Source organism: Podarcis raffonei, chromosome 2, assembly GCF_027172205.1.
Source record: "Podarcis raffonei isolate rPodRaf1 chromosome 2, rPodRaf1.pri, whole genome shotgun sequence".
Lineage (NCBI taxonomy): Eukaryota > Metazoa > Chordata > Lepidosauria > Squamata > Lacertidae > Podarcis > Podarcis raffonei.
The window spans coordinates 81,025,589-81,048,321 of record NC_070603.1 but is presented as its reverse complement, the minus strand read 5'-3'; the positions used below and the strand labels follow the sequence as shown (position 1 = coordinate 81,048,321).

At 39.9% G+C, this 22,733-nt stretch overlaps 1 protein-coding gene across 18 annotated transcripts in view; it reads left to right on the top strand.

The window, feature by feature from the left end:
* The window catches only part of WNK2 (WNK lysine deficient protein kinase 2), a 112,894-nt gene extending 96,092 nt beyond the window's left edge, over positions 1-16,802 (top strand). For 14 of the 18 annotated variants that reach the window (XM_053377780.1, XM_053377775.1, XM_053377774.1 and 11 more), the window contains one exon: positions 7,287-9,607. In XM_053377780.1, the coding sequence (XP_053233755.1) occupies positions 7,287-7,637 (351 nt within the window). In that variant the 3' untranslated portion in view covers positions 7,638-9,607. Of the gene's footprint in view, positions 1-7,286; positions 9,608-16,556 lie in introns of those variants that run through there. The other 4 variants (XM_053377776.1, XR_008329026.1, XR_008329025.1 and 1 more) reach the window with 4 other exon arrangements.
* Positions 16,803-22,733: the final 5,931 nt, after the last annotated feature.

Here is a 22,733-nt window from a genome sequence, read left to right as displayed (position 1 = left end):
GCTACAGACTGGGAAAGGAGGGGTGACACAGAGAATGAATCGATGAAAGGAGTTTTTCTATTCACAAAGGAATACAACCCTTATGGGACAGAGGCATATCTGGCAAATGCAATTTACAAAACTGCAGGTGGCATGCTTAGGTTACATACATTTCTTGGCCTTCCCTGAAAAATTGCTGCTGTTTAGAGCTGGAAATCTGTAACCATAAAACATAGTGATGGGAAATACAAATACATACCTAAATCCAGCAGATGGAAATCAAAGAACGTGTGTGTGTGTCAGTGTCAGATTTATGCCAGAGTCAAAACTCAGAAGCCTGGCTCACACATCATGTTCCCTTAGAGGAGGCCACAGCCGATTTTCTCCTCCCTGATCCCTTTTGCTGCCACACTAAGCTGAGCCAAGTTCAGCTTAGTGTGTCATACGGGCCAAGGCACCAGGTGAAGCTGTACAAGCAGAGGGTTGGTGGAACCCTTAGAGCAGATTTGGGGTTGGAGGACTGCCGGTGGCACACAGGAAACGGAGAGGGAGAGGAAGTTTTGCTGCGCGAGCAGTTGTTGTTCTGTGTACCCAACAGCTTAAGTGGATACAGCGCCTAGCTTTTTCAGGAAGAGAGCTCAAACATGAATTTGGTTTTGAATGACATGTGAAGCCAAGCTTTGACTTCAAGCAGTGCAGCACAGCAGCAGGAGCAAAGCAGCTGTGAGCTACTCTGTGGTAAGACAGTGCATGGTTTGGCTTAACGTGATATGTGAACCCGGCCAGAAAGGTAACACGAGAAAACCAAGAAGCGAGAAGGGAATGAGTAAGAGGAAGAGCTATGTGCTCTTATCAGTTATTCAATATTGATGGAAAATACCATCTTTTTTAAAAACAACAACATTAATGTTTGAGCTGGCATTCTCTAGTAGAGTTTTTAAAAAAAATTAAATGCTTCATTTTAGTGGTAGCAGCTTTCCTATGAAAATGACACTTTAAATTTGTTTTAAAAATTAACAGATCATATTGTTAAGGGAGAATAGCAAAAATAAAGGAACTGTCTTAGCAAGGTGGAAAGTTCTCACAATCTCAGGTCTTGTTTCTTAAGAGAGCTTTTGGCCTTGTTAGCTGCAAATGGTTACAAGCTGTGGTGTCTGTCTACAAGAACACGCTTCCTATATACCTTCGGTAACTGAGATCCATTTGATTGCATGTCGGCACATATTTTCTCAAGCACTTGCACAGCTTCCATTACTTGAGGAAATAGCATGTGATGTAATTATACTTGTGTTGCAGCACTAGAGCACCAAGACATGCTACAGGGTTAATCAAGGCAAGAAGCACGATGGAAATATAAAGCGGTCTTGAAGCAGTGAAGCCTCCTTGCACAGCAACCTCTATATGTTTTTTCCTCTCCCCTTTCCAGTGATACAAATAAATGCAGAAAGTAGGCTTGCACTTCCCTAATTGTCTGTCCAGTTGGGAACAGCAGTTGCAGTGGAGCAAACATACCAGGTTTGCTCAGCTGCCGCAGTCAGGGCTTTGATAAAGCTGGTGCTAAGCTTCTGCAAATAATGTGTTCATACTTTTGTATCCAGTCCTAAGAGAAGAAAAGGGCTGAGAAGCACTGCATTGGAAGAAGAATACGTAACTTCTTCTGCCATATTTTGTACATTCTTACTATATACATTCGTACATGATGGTTCTATGGGCAAGTCTCTACAGATAATGAGAGTTGCATGCAGACTGTTTAAGTACAGATTTCCTATTTGTCCCTCTCTTTGCCCTGCTATACAGAGTACTCCCCCTGTGATATTTTTTATTCAACCAATGGTACTGTTGCTTTTCAGCATCATCCTTTCTCTAAGACAAAACTTTGTATATTTTGGGGGGGGGGGAGGGAGATGGTGGTTCTTCTTGGATCAGTTGCATAAAAGCTTATAAGAATTTGCTTGTCCTGTTTTATTTGCTTATCAAAAGCACGATAGACAGTGCAATCCACATCTCTACTTTTACTTTCTTGGATAAAAAGGAACTCACTTCTCTTTACTTCTGTTGCAGTAAGAACTCCTACAATAAAGTACATCAAATAAATTTGGCAATGAAGCACGAATGGCCAGCACAGATTTGTTCATTTGTTTTCAAAGCCACTGATAGGCAAGGGTGGCCATGCTAGCTGTTAGTTTTTTTAAAACATCATGAAATGTGCATGGAATATAATTTTCAAACAGTAAGGGAGATAAGTAGTATGTATTGGTGGCAGCCCATCATCTACGAGCTTTTCATTAATGCTACTGTAACCCGTGTTCAACAACTTCAGTGGATGCGAGAGCTACGGGCTAAAAATAGCATCTTGAGCTGTACTGCATATAGAATTCCTTGAACTGGAAGAAATTATCTTAACAGGAGGTTGTACAATACAATATGTGTTTTCTTTTGCGTGATAATAAATGTGTCAGACCAGGACTCCAAAGGGATGAAGATGGGGTAGGGGGGAAAGCTGTGAGACGGGAAGAAAATGCTGAAGGAACCTTAAGAGTGCAGTTCTTATTTCAGTGGCTGGTAGGTGATATGTTAAACAAACTGGAAACAGCAGAATTTTACATCTGTTTGAGCTTGATGCTAGCTGGCAAGGAAGCAAGAATTCTTGTGTGGGTGAAGAATGGAGAATTAAAAATAGGAGGGGGTAAAGTCCTCAGTGTTTCGTATCTATTGCCTTGCCTTGGATAAGTTTGAGTAGCATTTGCAATTCACCATTATCTTCCCTAATATAGGAAAGAGAATATAACAACCTGTCAAAAATACTAGAAGGAATCCAGATAAAGAGGTCATGTAGAGCTGCTGAGGTTTAGTTCTGTTAAAACAAGGCTTGATCCCTGTTCACATATCACAACTGATGGTCCCTGGTGTGGCTGTACATCTTCATTTGTAATGAAAGACACATCCAGTCAACTCTATAGGGCCCATGGGTATTGTGGACAGAAGTGTGCATGCAGCTACACATCTAAATCCACATTGCAAACATGCTAGGAAGTTGCCTTAGTGGTAGAGCCATGATTGAAATGGAGAAAAACTGGGAATTCAAGCTAAAAGGAATGGTTAGCATAGGCAGAGTTTTCTTGCTGGATTTGGACAATGGTAATTTAATCTAAGGCGATATTGGACATAATCCACAGGAAGATCAGTGTGCTTATGCTCCACTGATTTCAACAAGATTTGAGCAGACATGCAGCACAATTCCAGAAGTAAGTCGCTGTGATTTTAATGGAAATTTACAAGTGAGTGTTCATAGGATTGCAGCCTTGACTTATACAGAACTCTACTAACTTGTAAGAAGGGGAAAGTGGTTTTTGAAAGAAACATGAAGAAAGAAAAGACGAATGTGCAAACAAGGAAAGACTTGAGTATGATTCATATTAGCATTAAAAAAAATATGGAGACCTTAATAGGGAGAAACAATTTTCTTATTCTCTCTGGAAAGCAAAATCATGGCTGTGGTTGCCATGGAGTATGTATGACAAAGGCCCAAAATGAACTTACACGCTGTTTCAATATGAGAATATGGCAAGATGTTGATAGAAAGCTAAAATGTTCAATTACAAGCATCATTTTCCTTTGGGAATTTTGGAGCTTATTAAAAGAAATTAAAAGAGCTCAAATAAAATGCATACCTTTAATTACAAAAGGCAGGGAGGGGAAGCACAAAAGATGGTCAACATTATTGGATGTTGGAGGGGAAGCGAATGAAGAAAGCTAAATAGTAAAACTGACAAAGCAAATGTAAAACTGAAATTTGAACAGCAAATTGTTAAAAATTATAACAACTAACACTCAAAATCCCATTCAGCCTATGGACCAATTAGCACATCACATTAGTCACATGTTTTGTCATTTGTGTGCAAGATTTTTCATTCAATAGCCAGCCTGGTGGACTTGATCAAGATTGTGAACTGGCCTTGCAGGTTAGGAGTACTTTAACCCTTTCTCGCTTGCTGTGGCCTTGACCTGTTTCAGGCCACTCACCACAACTATTGTTTGTTTTGAGGGGAGAAAGCGGTCACAATATTAAAAAGCTCTCACAGTGCTGAAAGAGTTACTATCTAAACAGAAAGGTGTTGATTATTGTAACTGCCAGATTAATATATGCCAAATATCAGAAGAATCCACAGATGCCCAAACGGTATGCAAAACTATGAGGGTATGGCTCTCTTATATAAATTAGCATGGATGCTGTGGGTTCAATTTGGGAGCATATAATGAAAATCGGTTTGAAAAGGCTTTGCGTTATATGGTAGTAAAATAGTTTCCACTGCTTCTATTGGTGAGGGAGCTGTGTGTATATGTGCCGGGAGGGTTGAGGTGCATACTGGGCTGGCTATTTGCAAATAAAATATCAATGCAAAAGGCAAACATGCAACCAACGTAATGTGTAGTTTGGCTCATCCAAAGATCTCCAAAAGGATGTATTCAAGCTGGTTGACTGAACAGCAAAGTGACAGATGAGCAAAATGTATTGAGAGAAGAGAATCCTAAATAAGCTGTATCCACCCAGGGACTGGCCTTAGCAGAAACCTCATGAGTATACAGTACACAGTGCCATTTGGATTTTCTGGCTTTCAAAAAAGTTGAAGGTCTGAGCACATTATTGTTGTTTATAAAACTGCCAGTAAGTTGCCCATCCAAATGCAGCAAGCCTTTATCACATAGTGATAAAGATGAGCCATAGCTGAGCAGCTGGCAAGTGCCAGCCCCAGCTTCTCTTTCGTATTCCTAGCTGGCTTTCCTCCATCTTTCTAATTTTGCCTTTCCTCCTGTTCTCTTCTTCCTTGTCCCATCCTCTCACTTCCTTGTCTTTTTCTGCTGCATCACCTGCTCCCCTTTAGTCAAGCCTCAGGCCTCTGCTGTCTTCCTCTTTCCTCTTTTTTTAGGCCCTCAAACAAGGCTTTGCCTCAGACCACCTAACTAGGCCAATACATTCCCCACATATTAGACTATAACTCTCTCTCTCTCGCTCTCTCTATATATAGTTGTTCAGGAATGCATGTGAACTTCCATTATAAGGTAGCCTATAAGTAGTACAAATAAATGAATGAAGGTTATAAAAAAACCACCCCACTAGGAATCAATGAATTTAAAAGTTGCACAACTGTAAATATTTTTACATACAAATTAGTAATTTATTTGAAATTAGTTTTCAAATACAGTGGTACCTCAGGTTACATACGCTCCAGGTTACATACGCTCCAGGTTACATACGCTTCAGGTTACAGACTCTGCTAACCCAGAAATAGTGCTTCAGGTTAAGAACTTTTGCTTCAGGGTGAGAACAGAAATCGTGCTCTGGCGGCGCGGCGGCAGCAGGAGGCCCCATTAACTAAAGTGGTGCTTCAGGTTAAGAACAGTTTCAGGTTAAGTACGGACCTCCGGAACGAATTAAGTACTTAACCCGAGGTACCACTGTATAGGTATGCATTTAGGTTGTATTTAGGACTCAGGGCCAGCAGACTATCTGGAAACCTCTAGGATAGATAGGATAGGATAGGCAATTTTGAGAAATGATGGAAGCTGGAGCTATTAGGAGAAAAAAAAGCACAATATTATTTCCTTTTCAGTAGTATTTAATTAGTCTTCCAGCCTTCAAGACAATGAGCTTATCAAGACAATGATATTAGCCACTGTAGGGCATGAAAGCTAGAACTGTACTTCAAAAATGCCTAAATAGGGAAGTTTGAACCAAATTCATCCTGCAAAACAATGTTATCTAACCACAGATGGCCTGAGCAAAGTAAAAAATAGTACCTGATTTTTTTCTTTTTCTTTTTTAAGGTTCTATGATACAGTGCTCCCTTTCATGGCACATACCTCTTGTACTTTGTAATACTCCTGCCGATTGCTGCTAAGAGAAGCTATCAACATTCTGCAAATCTGTTGCCCACATACAACTGCTCATTCCATGAATAACTAATTCTTGGCTAAATGGGCTACCGGTGAATAGAGTCTCTTAAGATTGTTAGGAAAGCATTTCATCTCCCTTGTATCATTTAAAGGAAATAAATATTTTGAAGTTGTCATTCTTGGAGCCAAAATGGATAGCTGACGTGCAATCCTACACATTTCTACTCAGAAGTTAGTCCCACTGAGTTCAATGGAGCTTAGTTTTGGGTAAGGAGTAGGAACCCTGTTCAGTAGATATGCCTAGGATGGTACTATTGTCTTTTTCAGTCGAGATATTGCAAGCAAAACTCCCTCAAAATGCTTTCTTCCTATTAACAAGTTTTCACTTCAGTTCATGCACATTTTCTGCCTTAAAAATTCTCACTCCATCTCCTGGGTATAATTACCAATTTGACCCTGATATTATAGACAAAGGGATTGCCTGAAAGAACCATCATTCAGGAATAGGTGCTGACTTAATGAAATCACTGCCAGAAGTTGTAAATTATATGTGAAATTAAAACCTGCTAACCAAATCCATGGGGGAACCAGACAGATCTCTTGTACAATAATTGCTTTTGTGGCATTTGGACTATATTTAAGCTCATAATTCTCAGGAAGTCAGCTGTTCTCAGTGTTTAGAAAAGAAAGCCCTTTCTCTCATCCAGTTCTGCATTGTCTAGATATTTTCAGAGCTGTGGAGCTGAGCTATATAGTCCCAAGAGCTCTGTGTGTGTGTTCAAAGAATTCTCTGGAGAGCCAGTGAAAAGATGTTACGGGGTGGCTGAAAGCAGGGAAGGGAGCTAACTAGTACATATATTTTCTCTACCTACACATGAATATATTGTGGACAACAGTTTTGGGTGGGTTTTTTTCAGATTTGGCTATATGCTGCTTACAGCCAATACAGCGACACTGTTCTCCAGATTGTGTTGAAAGGAGATAGGTGTGGGACTTGGGTGGGTGGGTGGGTTGTTATTGTTTTAAGGAAAGCAATGATTGATTATCAGCTCTTGTATACTGACGGAGAAATAATGCAGGTATTTTGCAGGCCGCCATATTGCCTAAATTTCATGTGGAATGCAGACAGTTCAGAGGATTCCCCCTGAAGTCATTATGTCTATGAAAACCTAGAGGGTGTGTGTGTGTGTTAAAGCAACTGGCCGAGTTTCTGCGTTTATTACCCCATTCACAATCTACAATCTCCTCCACTGGAGGGCGCAGAACCAGGACGTCCCCTCAGAACAGAGTAGCCGAGTGTGATGCAACTGTTGAGTTTGAAATGCTAAACTGCCATAAAGCGATGATATCTCACTGCTCAGCTAGGAGGGTACAAGCGTAATAGCTGTTGCTTTTTATGTTTGTTTTTGTAGGTTAATTCAGTCAGAACAGGAGTGGGGGAAAAGACAATTGTTCCAGTCTCTTGCCCAGTGCCAGCTGCATTAACTCCTGGAGTTTCACCATCCCTGCCAGTGCCTATGCCAGGTACTACCCTTTCTGGCACAGTAAAACCTTATGTGATGCCTCTTTGTCAATATGGAGGAGTTTTTCCTACATCCGTTTTTGGAGTGCAGTGGTTGGGCCCTGCCACACAGCCTGGGATTGTAGGAGGCCAGAGCGTTGCGCCATTCCCACCTCTGGGCAAAAACAGCTTGCAGCTGTTTCCAGTGCCGCTGCAGCAACCTGTGGTCAGCCCGCCAGGCTCTAACATGAGAATAACCTAGCTTGGCCGCCTTTCGATAACTGACGGTGCTTTCCCACATCGCCAGGGTGGCGCGTTTGAGCCTATGCACGGGGTGTGTTGACCTGCCGGCATTCGGTTCAGGCCTGCTAGCGTGCACACCATCCATACACTGAATCAAGCAATCACTGTGAAATGTTTTCACACCGATTCGTTTGTGGTTATGGCAATATTTGCTTCTCCTTCCTTGCCGAAGATCACTTTATTTTGTGCTCTGGTGTTTGAAACCGCAAACTTCAGCGTTAATGTACTTGAATTGATGGTTAAGACAACTGTATTAATCCTGCAGGAGTATTAGTGCCTTGAATTCAAGCTTTTCAGTTCTCGCTGGAAAGATGTAAATAATAAGAATAATTGAAAAGTGTATTTTATTTACAATCTGCTTGTGTGAGGTTGATTTTTTTTATTTGCAAAAATATATATAAATATAAATATATTGGAAAAAATGTTGAAGGTTTACATTTGAAACTCTTGCCCAGTTTTGTTCCATTTTTCTCCTGTAAATGCTTTTATTTTAACTGGTGGTTAAAGGGTGAGTTTAAAAAAGAAAAAGGGTGGTTTAAATGTTTACAGAGTGAGTTACTGACGGAAGACTTTTCATTTTAATGAAGAGTAATAACATGAGTAGCTTTCTTTTGCAATAGGAGCATTTACAAGAGCTTGAACTTAAGTTGTATATATGTGTGCAGGTAATAGCTTTGGGCAGTGCAATTCACTTTGTTATGCAATCTTTCTGGAAAAGCTGTTGCAAGTGAAAACTTCTGTTTTAATATGAAATAGCAAATTTGGCAAGCAGTTTAAGATGCTTTTCTCTCCCTCCTCCTTTTCTCTCCTTCCCTCCCTCTCTTTCTCATTTAGCCGCAAAAGCAAAAAACAAAAAATATTCTGAACAAATTATGTAATTTAAATTCAATCCATGCATGTTTCATTTGTGAAATAAACTAATCCAAATATTGGTTATAGGAGAGCCCATCCCAAAGTTACTATTTAAAAAAAGTATGTAAGTACAGAACTTTACTTGCATGCCATTGCCTTTATTCCAACAGCAGTCGTAGTTCAGAACCATATTTGAAGTGCTTACAGTATTTTCACTGAAGTGGAATTAAATGTGAAGCTTTCTTTATTATTATCCACCCTACTTATTTAGTAGTGTTGGTGTTTGACCACATTTGAATTTATTTTGTCATTTTTCACTCCGTTTGCACTGTAGATAGAATGGGCACTTCTTTCTTTTTTGGGCTTGAGCTTTCTTTCATTGGGTTCACTTAACTGTACATAGACTTTGCACCTTCACCTCTCAGTACAAAGGCACAAGGTAACTACTAAGATTGATTTGCAGATTGGTAAGTCTCTATTTACTTGAAATTAAAAAAAACTAGGACAAGCATAATGGCACACATTTTAAAATAAAAAGCATTGCAACAGAAAAGTTGAAGGCACACTGCACTCACATTCTCTCTTTATGGCAATGACATTTTTGAACTACCTGCTGAAGAGTCGGAGCTGTTTTGCGCTGCCGATCTGTGAATTGTATAGTTCTATTGTACTTTGAGCATTAAGAACTGTCTGAAACGTTTTGTTGGTTCCATTTAGTTTATATTATTCCATCAATTCGGTTAGAATTGAATTTTGTAGAACATGGTGCAGAGTCATCTGCCTGGGCAAAATACATGCTGTAGTAAGAGATTTCTGCTCTCTGTAACATGTATATTTCATTTGTTTGAGACTTTATTTTAGATTCATGTCTGTATGCTTTATGAGCAAAATATGGAAAATCTTGTTCTCACTCTTCCTACCCCCTTGGCTTGCACTGAAACCTTCGGTTTGTTGGTATTGCCTGTTGTATAGCCATGCCCCTTGTAAGCTGACAAGTCAGTGGCACTAACTCCTCACTCCCAAGAGATTGTATATATTCAAGAGAAGACAAAATAAAACATTTTTGTGCTTGAAAAATTTGTGGAAAACCCAGTGTGTTGCTAAAATTCTAAAAATATCACAAGATAGCACCGTTCTTTAATTCCATTCCCTGCAGCTTCAGACACTGACTTAAGGAATCATCTGTGACCAGGTATCCTTAACTGGGAGCACTATAAATACTTCTCTGTTTCCCCCTTGCTGTCTCCACCAAGTCCAATGAGTAAATCCTTCAATGGGTGCCCTTGGCAGATCTCATGTTTTTTGCCACATTGTCCTCAATGAATTGGACTTTTTTGTTGTTATTTTTAGTCGAAAAATTTAGTGCACCATTCTGTTGGTCCATTTCACACCCATGAATCTTATGGTAAAGGATGGGGAGGAAATCTAAATAAATAAACAGCAATCGGCTTGCTTGATAATTCTAGGTACAGAACTTTGAGTATATGCTATTGTATATGTTTGGGGTGGAATAAACTGTCAACTTGGGAAAGGAATGGTTAAACGGTAACAGTGGTGGCAAGATTCATGACACAAAAATTCCAACACAATAAAAGTATATTGGACTGGAGAAATCACTGTAGGTTCAGACACTGACTACAATTCAGCATCTTATCTAAATTTCTCGGTAGTGTTGCTTCTTGTATCTATTTAATAGCAAAGGAGCAGCCTTGACTGGGCTCATGATCACTGAGTAAAATAGACTCAGTTACTATGAATGAGGATGCCATTCATGCTCAAAGTCCTAATCCTGCCTTCTGCAGCTGGTACTTTTGAGCCCAGTGAGTCTTGCTTGATGTTAAGAAATTGAGCTCATTCTCATTTAAAGTGAGAAGGACTTCTGCCCATATTAATGTAACCTGAATCCTGTTACATTTTGCTGATGGGAGAGGTGGCTTACGGGATGTGTAGTTCTGTATAGCCTGAACCACCAGAGATCTGGAAGACAGCCCTTGAATTGTATCTTAGAATTCTAAATGTATTTGCTTCCCCAGGCCACAATTTCTTTTTCTTTTTTTAAAGTATGTTATGATTTGCCCTTTCACGTAGATGGATGAATTAATATGGCATGGAGCTCAGCAAGAGATCATGGACAGGGTATATGGGCCATAGCATTCTTCTACAGTACATTTCAGTTGTGTACTTAAGTAAAAATCAAGAGTTTGAATTCAATCCTAAAGGGAGTCAGTAGAAGTGCATTGATGTGTTCTAAGCAAAAGAAGCTGTGTCTGAACACTCATAAATGATAGCTTCAGATAGCATATATTAGTAATTCCAGTCTTGAACTGATGTCTGAATCTAAAATAAGGGATCGCTGCTTTATTACTTGAAGAAGATCACTACAGCACTGACACAATTCCAGAGCATCAGTGATGAATGTCCCTCTGCCCTTCCAGAGCAGAAGATTTGTCAGCTATTACTTCTTTAGTTTTTTGTCTCATGCTGAATTCTACTGCAATCAAGTTACTGGTATCCATTCCCCCTCCATCACCAAATACCAAATAAGCAGTCAGTTGGACAGATTAGGCCCTGCAGCCAGCATAATGTTTCATTCTCATCTTTCTCATGACGTTGTCCCACTGCCTCTATGCAAATTGAAATGGAGAAGTAACTGGCTGGGATCTCATGGGGAATGCTCTGGGGGGATTTCAAAAAGTTGCTTTCTGAACTGTTGTTGCACTGAACCAAAACACCCAAAGATGCTGCGACCAGTGCTTGTCTCAACTATCTCCAAAAACAATGGCAACAGAAGGTACAAAAAAATCTGTAATGGGTCTAATAATAATAATAATAATAATAATAATAATAATAATGGTATCAATCTATTAGTTAACAATGGTAGATCCAAGTGGCAAGCAAGAATGCAGAACTGTAGGCCCAGAAAAAGCCAGACTGGCAGAGGTATTAAAAAAAACCCCTACCCTACACAAAACACAACCAGCCATATCTAGAGGAAGCTGAAAAGTAACAAGTTCCTCTGTCCACAGGTGATGAGGGCCATCTTCAACAGCCTTTTGGGTAAATGAAGGGTGATGAAGATGGGAATGGAAGGATATCTGCCCTTGTTGATGGTGTTTTAGCTTCAGGGCCTAAAAGATTACCAATTTCAGTCCATCCAGTTTCATGTTCTAAAAATGGTGCTGAGTACTGTATGTATATTTTGCCAACCAAATGATTACAGGTGATAGCTTCATGGAGGCCCAATAGTCTTAAGTTAGTCCAAAAACAGTTCACAAGAATTTGGGTAACTGTGCTGTTAGATCACACTAGCAGAATAAGCAGATCCAAATTATGTCTTTCTTGTTTATGAGACAAATATAAATATATAGCATCTTATCAGCTATCCAGCTTACAGTTCTTCTCAAGGAATCATCAGGTATTAGGTCTTTAATGGCAAAAACTAATAGATAAAGGAATGTTTTCCATTAGGTAAACTTGAGTCACTTGTGACTCAAGATACAACGCAGTGTGAAAGTTTTGTGACACATCTCAGTTTTGTGACACATCTCAGTTTAACTACTGGATGCAGCTGGTATTTTGTTCCTGGATCGTTAGAGATCATGAAGTTGCAGAAGAACTGACTGTATAGAAAGAGCACAGGCTTCTTGGTGCAGCACTAGATTGTGAAATCTGAAATGGCCACTATTAAATCTTACTTTCAAAACAAACCTGGAAGAGTAACACTTGAGCATTCAGGTTTCTACTGAAAGTACACAAATGTCACAGCACATTTCATGGACCTTTTAAAATGTGGCTGCATATAGGGAAAGTCATACATTATGCTGAGGCCACTTGAATACTAAGGATTTGCAGGATATGAACCATGCATGTGTTTATAAGAAAACAGGAAGAGCCCTACTGGATGAGTCCAAAGGTTCATCTAGTTTAACATCTTATTTCCACTGACGACTCCAGAAAGTTCACAAGCAGGGAATGAAGACAACAGTGTTTCCAGTTATGTTTTCAGCATCTGGTATTCACAGGCGTTCTATTCAACCCTTGTTTATTTAATTTATTTAAAGTACTGATTGTCTGCCCTTCGTCTTGTAGTGACAACAATGGAAGCACCGGATCTCTCTCTCTCTCTCCTCTGTGTTTGTGGGTGCAGAGGTGCAAGCTTTTGAATTATATGCAATAAAGTTAGCATTGCTGCGTAGAATTTAGCAATTTGCCCCATGCTATTACACCAGCCTGATGGATACAAAAATGACATAGTGGATATGCTGAACTTGAATATGGTAAACACATGAGCTAATGGCTGGAAAATTCATAACGCATTGGCTTAGAATGCACAACTGAACAAAGAAAAATTTGATTTCTTGGAACATTTTGTGCCACTACATTTGTCATTGCATCAATTAGGGGTAAAAAAGAAATGTTTTCAGAAGAAAAGCTGTGATTATGTCTATTATGAAAATTACCTACATGACACAAAAATACTTTGGAAATTTTAACTGGCCTGTATGCCATGTGTTGTCTACGCCAAAAGAATGTGATGTTTTTAAATGTTGCTTTTTAAAAATGCTGGGCATGTTCATTTTTTAACTTACAACTATTTGTTATATCTGTACTGCAAGTAACTAGGCAGGGGTATTTTCTGTCCTGCATGTGCCTAGAATGTCTTAACAATGCTCCACTTTATAGTTAAGAGAGAAATAATAATGTTCCCAAGTAGAATTGAAGGTGTGGGAAACTGCGAAAGTAAAAGGGACTTGAATATTAGCTGTTAATGTCTGAGTAGGGAAACTTGTATCATCCTCTCTCTTCACCGGATGAGATGTGTGAGCTATACCTGTAGCTGGTGACAATCCATCTCACAACAGGGAACAGGTGTGAGTGCTGCCTATGAATGTTATGTAAGAAAGAGGAGATTGGCTAGAATTCAGAAGAGTTTATGGTGAGGCTTGCTGCTTGAAAAGCCATGTAATACTCAGCACCATCTAGAGATGTTGAGAAAGCAGGTTTGAGGACTGGAGTGGTCAGTTTAGAAGGCTGCAACCCAGTGCTTGTGCACCAGGGCTTGGCGATATCTGGTTTTCAACAATGCAAAATATCACCAGGTAAACATTGTGATATACTGATCACGATGTCAGAACTATGTAGAGGCGAACAGTAGGGCTGGGTGATATATGGGTTTCAACTTTATGATATATCACCAGCTAAACATCGCAGCAAGGGATGCGGGTGGCGCTGTGGGTTAAACCACAGAGCCTAGGACTTGCCGATCAGAAGGTCGGCGGTTTGAATCCCCGCGACGGGGTGAGCTCCCGTTGCTCGGTCCCTGCTCCTGCCAACCTAGCAGTTCAAAAGCACATTTACCTTACCGGCAGGAAGGTAAATAGCGTTTCTGTGCACTGCTCTGGTTCGCCAGAAGCGTCTTAGTCATGCTGGCCACATGACCCAGAAGCTGTACGCCGGCTCCCTCGGCCAATAAAGTGAGATGAGCGCTGCAACCCCAAAGTCGGCCACAACTGGACCTAATAGTCAGGGGTCCCTTTACCTTTAAACATCGCAGTACACTGATATATCACAATGTCTGAAATAAGGATGGAGCTATGTAGAGTCATTGGCTGGCTTCATGGTTTTTCCCACATTGTGATTTTTGCATAGCATACACATCATGATTCATGATATATTGCCAGGTCAAAAACCATGAAACTGATATGAACTTCAAACTGGTTTTGGATGGCATATTGATATATTGCTCAGCCCTACAGTGCTATTCTACTTGTGGCAGCCTTTTTGTATGGGTGGTTGCCAGTTTGTTTTTCCTACCCCCAAGTTGAACATTTGCCATGACCACAAGAAAGAATGCAGTTGTCACAAACGTCATGCTTAGGAGCACCAGTCACATTTTAGGAAACATGATGGTCATGTAAGTACATGACACCAATAGTTTCAGTTCCCCTTTGGAAGATAAGCCTTGAAATTCCTCCAGTGTAGAAGGCAATTCCCTGTCTGCTAAAATACATAGTGACTAGTGTATACATGCCTGCCAGTTTGATTATAGAAAATGCATGCTTCAACAATGTAAACTGAGAAAATGTATTTCTCTTTGCTTTAGTTAACTAACAGTGCAATCCTATATATGTCTACTCAAACATCAGTTGCAGTGCAGTCAACAGGACTTCCCAATTAAGTGTGCATACCATTGCACCCTAATAATTTCTAATCTGTGCCTGTAACTTATTCAAGCATGATCTGACAGTGGGAAACTGTGTAGTTTTCTTATGTACTAATCCATGCTTTGACTGGGACTGCATGATGTCAGTGGATTTTGACAACAGCAATTAATGTCCAATGGGCTCTTGGCCCTATATTCCCTGCTGTGTTCAGTCATGAGAAAGATTAGTTGATACAATCGCACGAAAAAGTTTTAGATCGCCTCAATTATTATTCATGTTGATTAAACATCATGCTTGGGCCTTCACACATTGGGTGTTTCCAGACAATATTGTTAGTTTACACACACACACACACACACACACACACACACACACACAGCACAATCAATTTGCAATTGTTACTCCTTTTGGAGTGTTGGAGATATTGCATTTCTCCAACACTCCAAAATGCAGTATTTCTTCACTGGGAAGATGTAATTTCCACATCTCCACCTCTCAACAGAAAAGCCATTGCTACTGTGAGTGGCTGGGTGAAGAGTTACAGGATTCGCCTGAGACATCATTTGTCTCAAGGCACACACCCTCTCTTCCTATGCCGACACTTTGTGATTGTGGTTATTTGTGTGATTTCTGTCACCTGTATTTCTAGGCTATTGTATGTTTGAAGTGGGTTACAATTAAAAAAACACACCCCACAATATACACAGTGATATAGCAAAATAATCAAATAATAAGAAGCTAAACAAACAGAAACAGGATTTAAGAGATCTTATTAGTCTCATTATTGTATTTAAAGTTGTTTGGAGGCTGAGCAGCAGCTGAGTGTGTTTGTCAAGCTCACATATGACTACCTCAAACAGGAGCCCTAGGTACCTCTGCTATGTCTTCTCCTCCGACACACAATCACACTTAAATAAGAATATAATGTTGTGTTACTGGTATTGGGCTGGGGTTAATTCAAGTATAGCGCTAAGGATATTCCTTATCTTATAGAAAGGCAGGCATGGAAGGTGCAACAGCCCTCCAAATTTGTTGTACAATAACCCCCATCATCCCTGACCATTGACTATACTGACTGGGGTGCAGATGGGAGCTGGAATCCAGCAGCATATGAAGGAGAAGAGTTCCCCATCTCCACCACCACGTATTAAAAATGGCTTTCCTGATCCTTGATTTCTTAATTATTTCCTTGTACAACAGGGGCCAATGAAATGAGATCCTTCCCACCCCCAACCTCACCATTTATGTTGGTGGTCTTGCTTAACACTTCCCAGAAAAGGATGAGCTTTGTCCAGGGAGGAACTGGCCTGGTCGAAACATCAGCCCTGCTAAGCCCATTGCTTCTATGTGCCTTATTAAGGAAGATGGAGCTATTCGGACATTGTGGTGCTTCTTAAGAATTCTATGGCTTTTTATGTAGGATTTTCTGGCCCATGGAGCAGCTCGTGCATGGCTTCTCTTTATTTTATTGTTTTCATTTTTAAAAATAATAATCTGTTTTTCTCTTTGTACATTGCGTCATATACATTAATTGTGGCTGCTTTCTGTCTTTTTCATCTATCCATCTTTTGGGTTCCATATGGATAGAAAATGCAGCTCAGATTGTATAATGACTGTTGTGCCCAAACTGAATGGTTTGGCAAGGGTGCCTCTGTTTTGTTGGATTAGATGAAAAATAAAGGTAAACCATTGAGCTTTAAGCATGGCACTAGTGTCTGCGATTGTCATGAGTTTGGCTTGCTGTTTCTGTAAGGCACCTGAAATATCTGTAGTGCAAGGTTATGCATATAATATGATGTTTAATGTGTTTGGGCCTCTAATTCTAATCATACATGATTTTGATATTTTTATTTTTATTTTAGATTCTGAGGAAGAGGACACCCACAAGTGACGCGTGTCCAAGCTTGGATATAGGGTCAGCATCAAGATCTTACTTCAACTAAGGAAGGGGAAGAAAAGCTGGGAATTGATGTCACATGTGAGAAACTCTGTACTATTCTTATCCATTAAATTCAATTTTGTAACTTCTTTCTAAACCTTTTTTTATTTATAGTTGGAAATTCAAACATTATGCAAAAATAAATAAACTATAATTATTTTGAGGAAAAGGCTTGATCCATTTTTGAGTGGGAAATTATCTGTTTTTCTTATGGTATAAGATTTAATTCGTATGAAAACCCACACAATGATTTTATTTTGCCAAATCAGCCACATTCAAATTCTACTTTGGCTGGCAAACTCTCTTGTTCCTTTTAGGATACAAATGATACTCCACTTGGGTGGTATTCAACAAAATTTCACTCAAAAGTAGACCCACTGAAATTAATGAACATGACTAAGAGAGGTCCATTAATTACAATGGGTCTATTCTGCGTAAACTGAGTTGCATACCATTCCTTGATCCAAATGTCACCTTTTAAAAATATATATTTAAAAGTCAGGTTCATATAGCCATTTTGAGATTGTGGTGATGTGGCAAAGAAGCCAAAATTCTGTGTTGTGATGGGCCTTCTATATAAACAAGAAACAGGAAATAACCTGAAGAAGGTTATATTTGCATATGTTGATGTGGTCATGCCTAATCTTCATGCTGTGAATTTACCTCTCAGCTAGTGAACTAGTGCTGACAGTTACATGAAAGATGCAGCAACGGGAATTATTCTTCAAAACTGCCTCTGGCTAAAATGGAGGTCTAAATGAGTGCCTGAATATTTAGGGAAGGGTCCTTTTGGACACTAAGCTCACACCTGCACCTGGCAGGCTAGATCAAAAAGTGGGCAACCATCTACAGACCGCATTTGCGATGTGGGTGGAACTTTCCATCTGTCTATCATAGTTACGCTTTTAGGGCATCTGTTTTAGAGTGGCGCAACTGGTGCAGCTGCAGGGGTCACCATGCTGCAGGGGATACCACAAAAATGTTGTAGAATGGAGCACAGGAGGCGAGGGGCGCATGGATTTTTAGCCAAAGCAATTTGCTCCAAATCACCCCAAATTGAATGGAGCTCACTAGCTAGTCAGTGTGATCTGGAAATTTAAAAAAACTGCAGTGCGTCTGCAAAAATTGAAACATTTGAAGATAATGCCAAGGTGATGAGAGGGAAGAGGGTAAGCCCTTTTTTTGAGTGACAGGTCTAGGTTCTAAGCTAAGAGAAGGATTTTACCTGAGATTCCTCGGCTCTGTAGTCAAAATACTTTAGGGGAGGGATGCTGCAGTATATATCACCTTGTTCTTGTCTGTTCCATGCTCTTTGCTAGTTCTAGAGCTTGCTTAGAAAATGCTGGACATTCATATTCTTCTGCCTCCACCGCATGCCCACAGACCTCCTTCTATCAAATCAGCTTTGCACTTTGTTTCTGTGATTTGGGTAATTACTGAGGAGAAAACAGGCCTGAAGCTATATTTTTTTCCATTCAGAATAACTCTCTAACCCCTTCAAGTACCTTTCTGAAATATTGGAGGTTACATAGAGCAGATATAATGTATGCTTTTTTTAAAAAAAACTAAAATTGTTGCCCAGAAAACCGCAGGAAGGGAAGCAAATTCCTTTTAAAAATGTGTTAGTATGAAGCAGCAAGCAAGGACAGCATTGAGAGAGTTCCCAGCAAAAATAAAATATCCAATGAACTCCAGACACACTAGTTTGCTTACCTCAAGCCTTTTCACATAGACACCTTATGTCACCTTCCCCGCACCTAAGGGCTTAGATCAAGCAAAACTAACAGCTCTCCACGTGGTAGCTAATCAAATTACTTCATCAAACTAAATTGTTCCCATGAACCAATTAACATAACGAGATCTCCAAGAGAAAGTGGTTCCTCCCTCCTGCACACAGTGCATGGGAAATCTAGATGGTTAATTGCAATATGTAAAGAAGTTAAGGCTACAATCCTATGAGATGAAACTCCATTGAAAATGAGACCTTCCTCTGAGCAAATATATATAGGAGTGCACTGTAAGTAATCTATCCATAACAAGAGAAGATTGATTGCTGCATCCTAGAATCTAGCATAATGGGTTTCTTTTACAGTTGTACAATTTTTGATAGATCCATAAGTTTTGTTTTCATGTAAGAAAATTGTTCATGGCACCTATTTTTCAAAAAGAATCTGCTTTAGCCTATTATTTTCAACTTCAATGACTAAGACAAATGGAAGGTAATTGCCTAGCTAAAATGAAAAATCAGTAGATGCATAAAATTACCTGATTCACAATCTGTTGTTTAGTCAGTCAGTACACTGTGTAAGAGCACTATTCTCTTTCCATAGATCAGAAATCTTGTCTGTGACTGACAGAGAATGCTACCAGAATCAAGATTTTCTATATTGAAATTAACATCTTTGTGAAATATTTGGGAGAGAGTAGAAAAAACTGACATTTTGGTCTCTTTTGGCAGTTTTGAGGCTGCTGACTCAGGCCTAACTTTAACCCCAAAGATAGTCAGAAGCATTTAGCCGCCTTTAGACATCAGTGTAGATTATGTAGGACAGGGGTCAGCAAACTTTTTCAGCAGGGGGCCGGTCCACTGTTCCTCAGACCTTTTTTGGGGAGGCATACTATATTTTGGGGGGGGGAATGAACAAATTCCTATGCCCCACAAATAACCCAGAGATGCATTTTAAATAAAAGCACACATTCTACTCATGTAAAAACACTCTGGTTCCCGGACCGTCCACGGGCCAGACTGGGAAGGCAATTGGGCTGGATCAGACCCCCGGGCCTTAGTTTGCCTACCCATGATGTAGGAGGTTTTCACCCATTCCATTGAGTCATTTACATGGCTATGAATAACAGATACCATCACAAGTTTTATTCATGTATAACCTATGGAATAGTTATAGTTAAAGCCATGGTTTTCCCAGTAGTGATGTATGGAAGTGAGAGCTAAACCATAAAGAAGACTGATTGCCGAAGAATTGATGCTTTTGAATTATGGTGCTGGAGGAGACTCTTGAGAGTCCCATGGACTGGAAGAAGATGAAACCTATCCATTCTTAAGGAAATCAGCCCTGAGTGCTCACTGGAAGGACAGATCCAGAAGCTGAGGCTCCAATACTTTGGCCACCTCATGAGAAGAAAGACTCCCTGGAAAAGACCCTGATGTTGGGAAAGATGGAGGGCACAAGAAGAAGGGGACGACAGAGGACGAGATGGTTGGAGAGTGTTCTCGAAGCTACCAGCATGAGTCTGACCAAGCTGCGGGAGGCAGTGGAAGACAGGAGTGCCTGGCATGCTCTGGTCTATGGGGTCACGAAGAGTCGGACACGACTAAACGACTAAACAACAACAACAACAAACCTATGGAAAGAAATCCAGCTCAGATTTATGGCTTTTACCTTTCTTTTTAATTCAGTTCGGAGGTACGAAGGATCACTGTAGACATTTGTAACCCATGGCAACTATATATTTTTATAACTATTTGCTTGTACAGGTTGAGTTGAGGGAAGCTTTTTGTAAGTCTGTTTGTATTTGAGATAAATATCACCAAGTGCAGACTAGGTGAACAATTGTTTTACTGTAGAGAATGGAAGCAAAGTGAGGGATAACGAAAAGGATACTTTAGGGACAAAATGAGGAACATTAAAGGTGTTCTTATAGTGTAAATTATGAGTTGGGGTGGGGAGTGAGCTGTATGCCAAGACCATTCTAACTCCTGGATTTTCCTCACCCCTGGATCTAGCAAGTGTTAAAATATAAGCCAGGCTTGCTTCCTGGTGAGGCAATTGCCTGGGTGATGGGCCATTAACAGGAACAAAGGAAAGGAGCTCTGTGTGTGATGACAAAAGCTGAGGAAAAAACATTCAGTTGGGCTAACATAAAGGAATTAATAATTTTGATATATAAGTGCCCTTGTTATCTATTGTATTTAAACCATGGAACTTGGGGGATCAAATTTTATTTACAGCTGACTCAATGTTTTGTTTTTCAATCTGGTTTTAAGATTACAATAAATATATTGCTAACTTGAATTATACAAGAGTTCCAAGTCAATACAAATAGATTTGATTTTGCCATGTAAGAGTTGGAACCATTTGGATTTAGAGCAGTCCTTAAGTAACTCAGCAGACTTGAAGGTTGGCAATGCAAACGGCAATGCAACCAGTATTTTATAGCGCTAGCCCACACCCAATAGTCCATCGTGTGTATACCTAGTTCTGCACACATCATCTCATAGTTGATTGAGCTTGGGGGCCCCAGGATACATCTCAAGAAACTTGACTGTATCTTATCATATATCCTAAAGACACCACAGTTCCCAAAGCATTCCCATACCCACGGGGAAGGAGAGTAGCAGCACAGCATTTCCAGCAACAAAACTGCCCTCCTGTAGAAGTAAATGCCCCCCTTCTATGCAAAAAGAAGACACAGAAAAATGGCAAATAAGTTCAGTGTGACTAGTGCAGTGATGCACAGTTGTAAAGTAGTAGATGCCCTTATAATAAAACTGCTGTTGTTTTATATACCGGTTTGTAGCTTACTGGAAATTATTGTTCTTTACAAGACCCTAGGAAAATACAGATTTAGCTTGCTCCTTCCACTCTAAAGAGATATAATCCAGTCATAAGAATATCCTGTTATTTTCATGCTGTTTTAGCTGATCGTGATCAACATACCAACAGCCAGTACTATAATAAATAAAGTGCGAACATTTTTTTTTTTTGCTGGTTGTGTTTTTCTATTTGTGCCAAACTTTGATTTCCTAAATCTGGCTTTTTCATTGCCGCAGCAGTTGTCTAAAGCTCTTTGTCATGGTGATTCAGTAATGCTTTCCTGTTGTCATGGCGGCAGAGTTCTTTCTGGAGCCAGCAAGTTTGCAAAGCTTTCTTATTCATAGTTTGAGTGTATAAGACTGAAAGCAGCCATGATCTATTTCCAGTCCCTTGTTATTCCAATACCTAGTTTCAGATTCACTCTTCTTCTTTTTTATGAGCCTTCAAGGAAAACATGACAAAACCCTGCAAGTGTTTTCTTCTTCCTCTTGATAATCCTAGGTGGTAGTAACTGTGGCTAAAGTTCCCAAGCATTTCATTGCCCCTCAAAATATACTACTCCTGGAATGCCAAAGACTGTCTTAAAAAAAACTTAATGAAAACAAAACGAAAAACCCTCTTTTGAAGCGCTGGGAAGAAAGGCTATACTTTTCAAACAAGTTGCATTCCTTATCATTGTTCCGTGGCAGACACCCAATCAAAATGTTTGGTTTCTGAGTTCATACTTTGCTTTGGAAAATTTTGCCCACAAAATATGCTGGGTGAGTTATTCTTAACATGCCTATTTTGTTAGCCTAGGAGAGAAAGCAAGAACACTACCCCATAAGAAACATGAGACTACATGGACAGAACAAGGCTCCACATTGGATCAGCACTGGATGTCATTTTAAATAATTTTTCCCCTGAAAGTATTTCAGAGCAAAGAGCAAATGTTATGACCTTTCAAAACAAAGCATACAGATATTAATAATCAGAACATTGATAAAAGAGGCCGCATCTGCACTATGCATTTGAAGCAAGCTAATTTACACCATCATGGTTTTTCACCCCAAGAATCTGGAGAATTGTGGTCTTTTAAGGGTATGATGAGAATTGTTAGGAGACTCTTGTCCTCCTTAGACAGCTACATTTCCCAGAGTGCTTTAATAATTAATCCCTCTTCACAGAGAAGACTAAGGAGACTGAGTGGAGATAAGATGGCCATCTTCAAATATCTAAAGGGCTGTCAGATGGAAGATGGAGCAAGGTTGTTTTCTCCTGCTCCGGAGGGTAAGACCTGAACTAATGGCTTCAAGTCACAAGAAAGGAGATGCCAACTAAACATCAAGAATAACTTTCTGACAGTACAGCATAAGACTTTTAATCCCAGGGTCATGGTTCCAAGCCTCACATTGGGCAAAAGATTATCATTGTGGTCCCTTCCAACTCTATACTTCTGTAAGAGCTATTTGACAATGGAGCAGAGTCCCTGGGAAGGTGGTGGACTCCCTTCCTTGGAGGTTTTTAACAGAGGTTGGATGGCTATCTGCCCGGGATGCTTTAGCTGA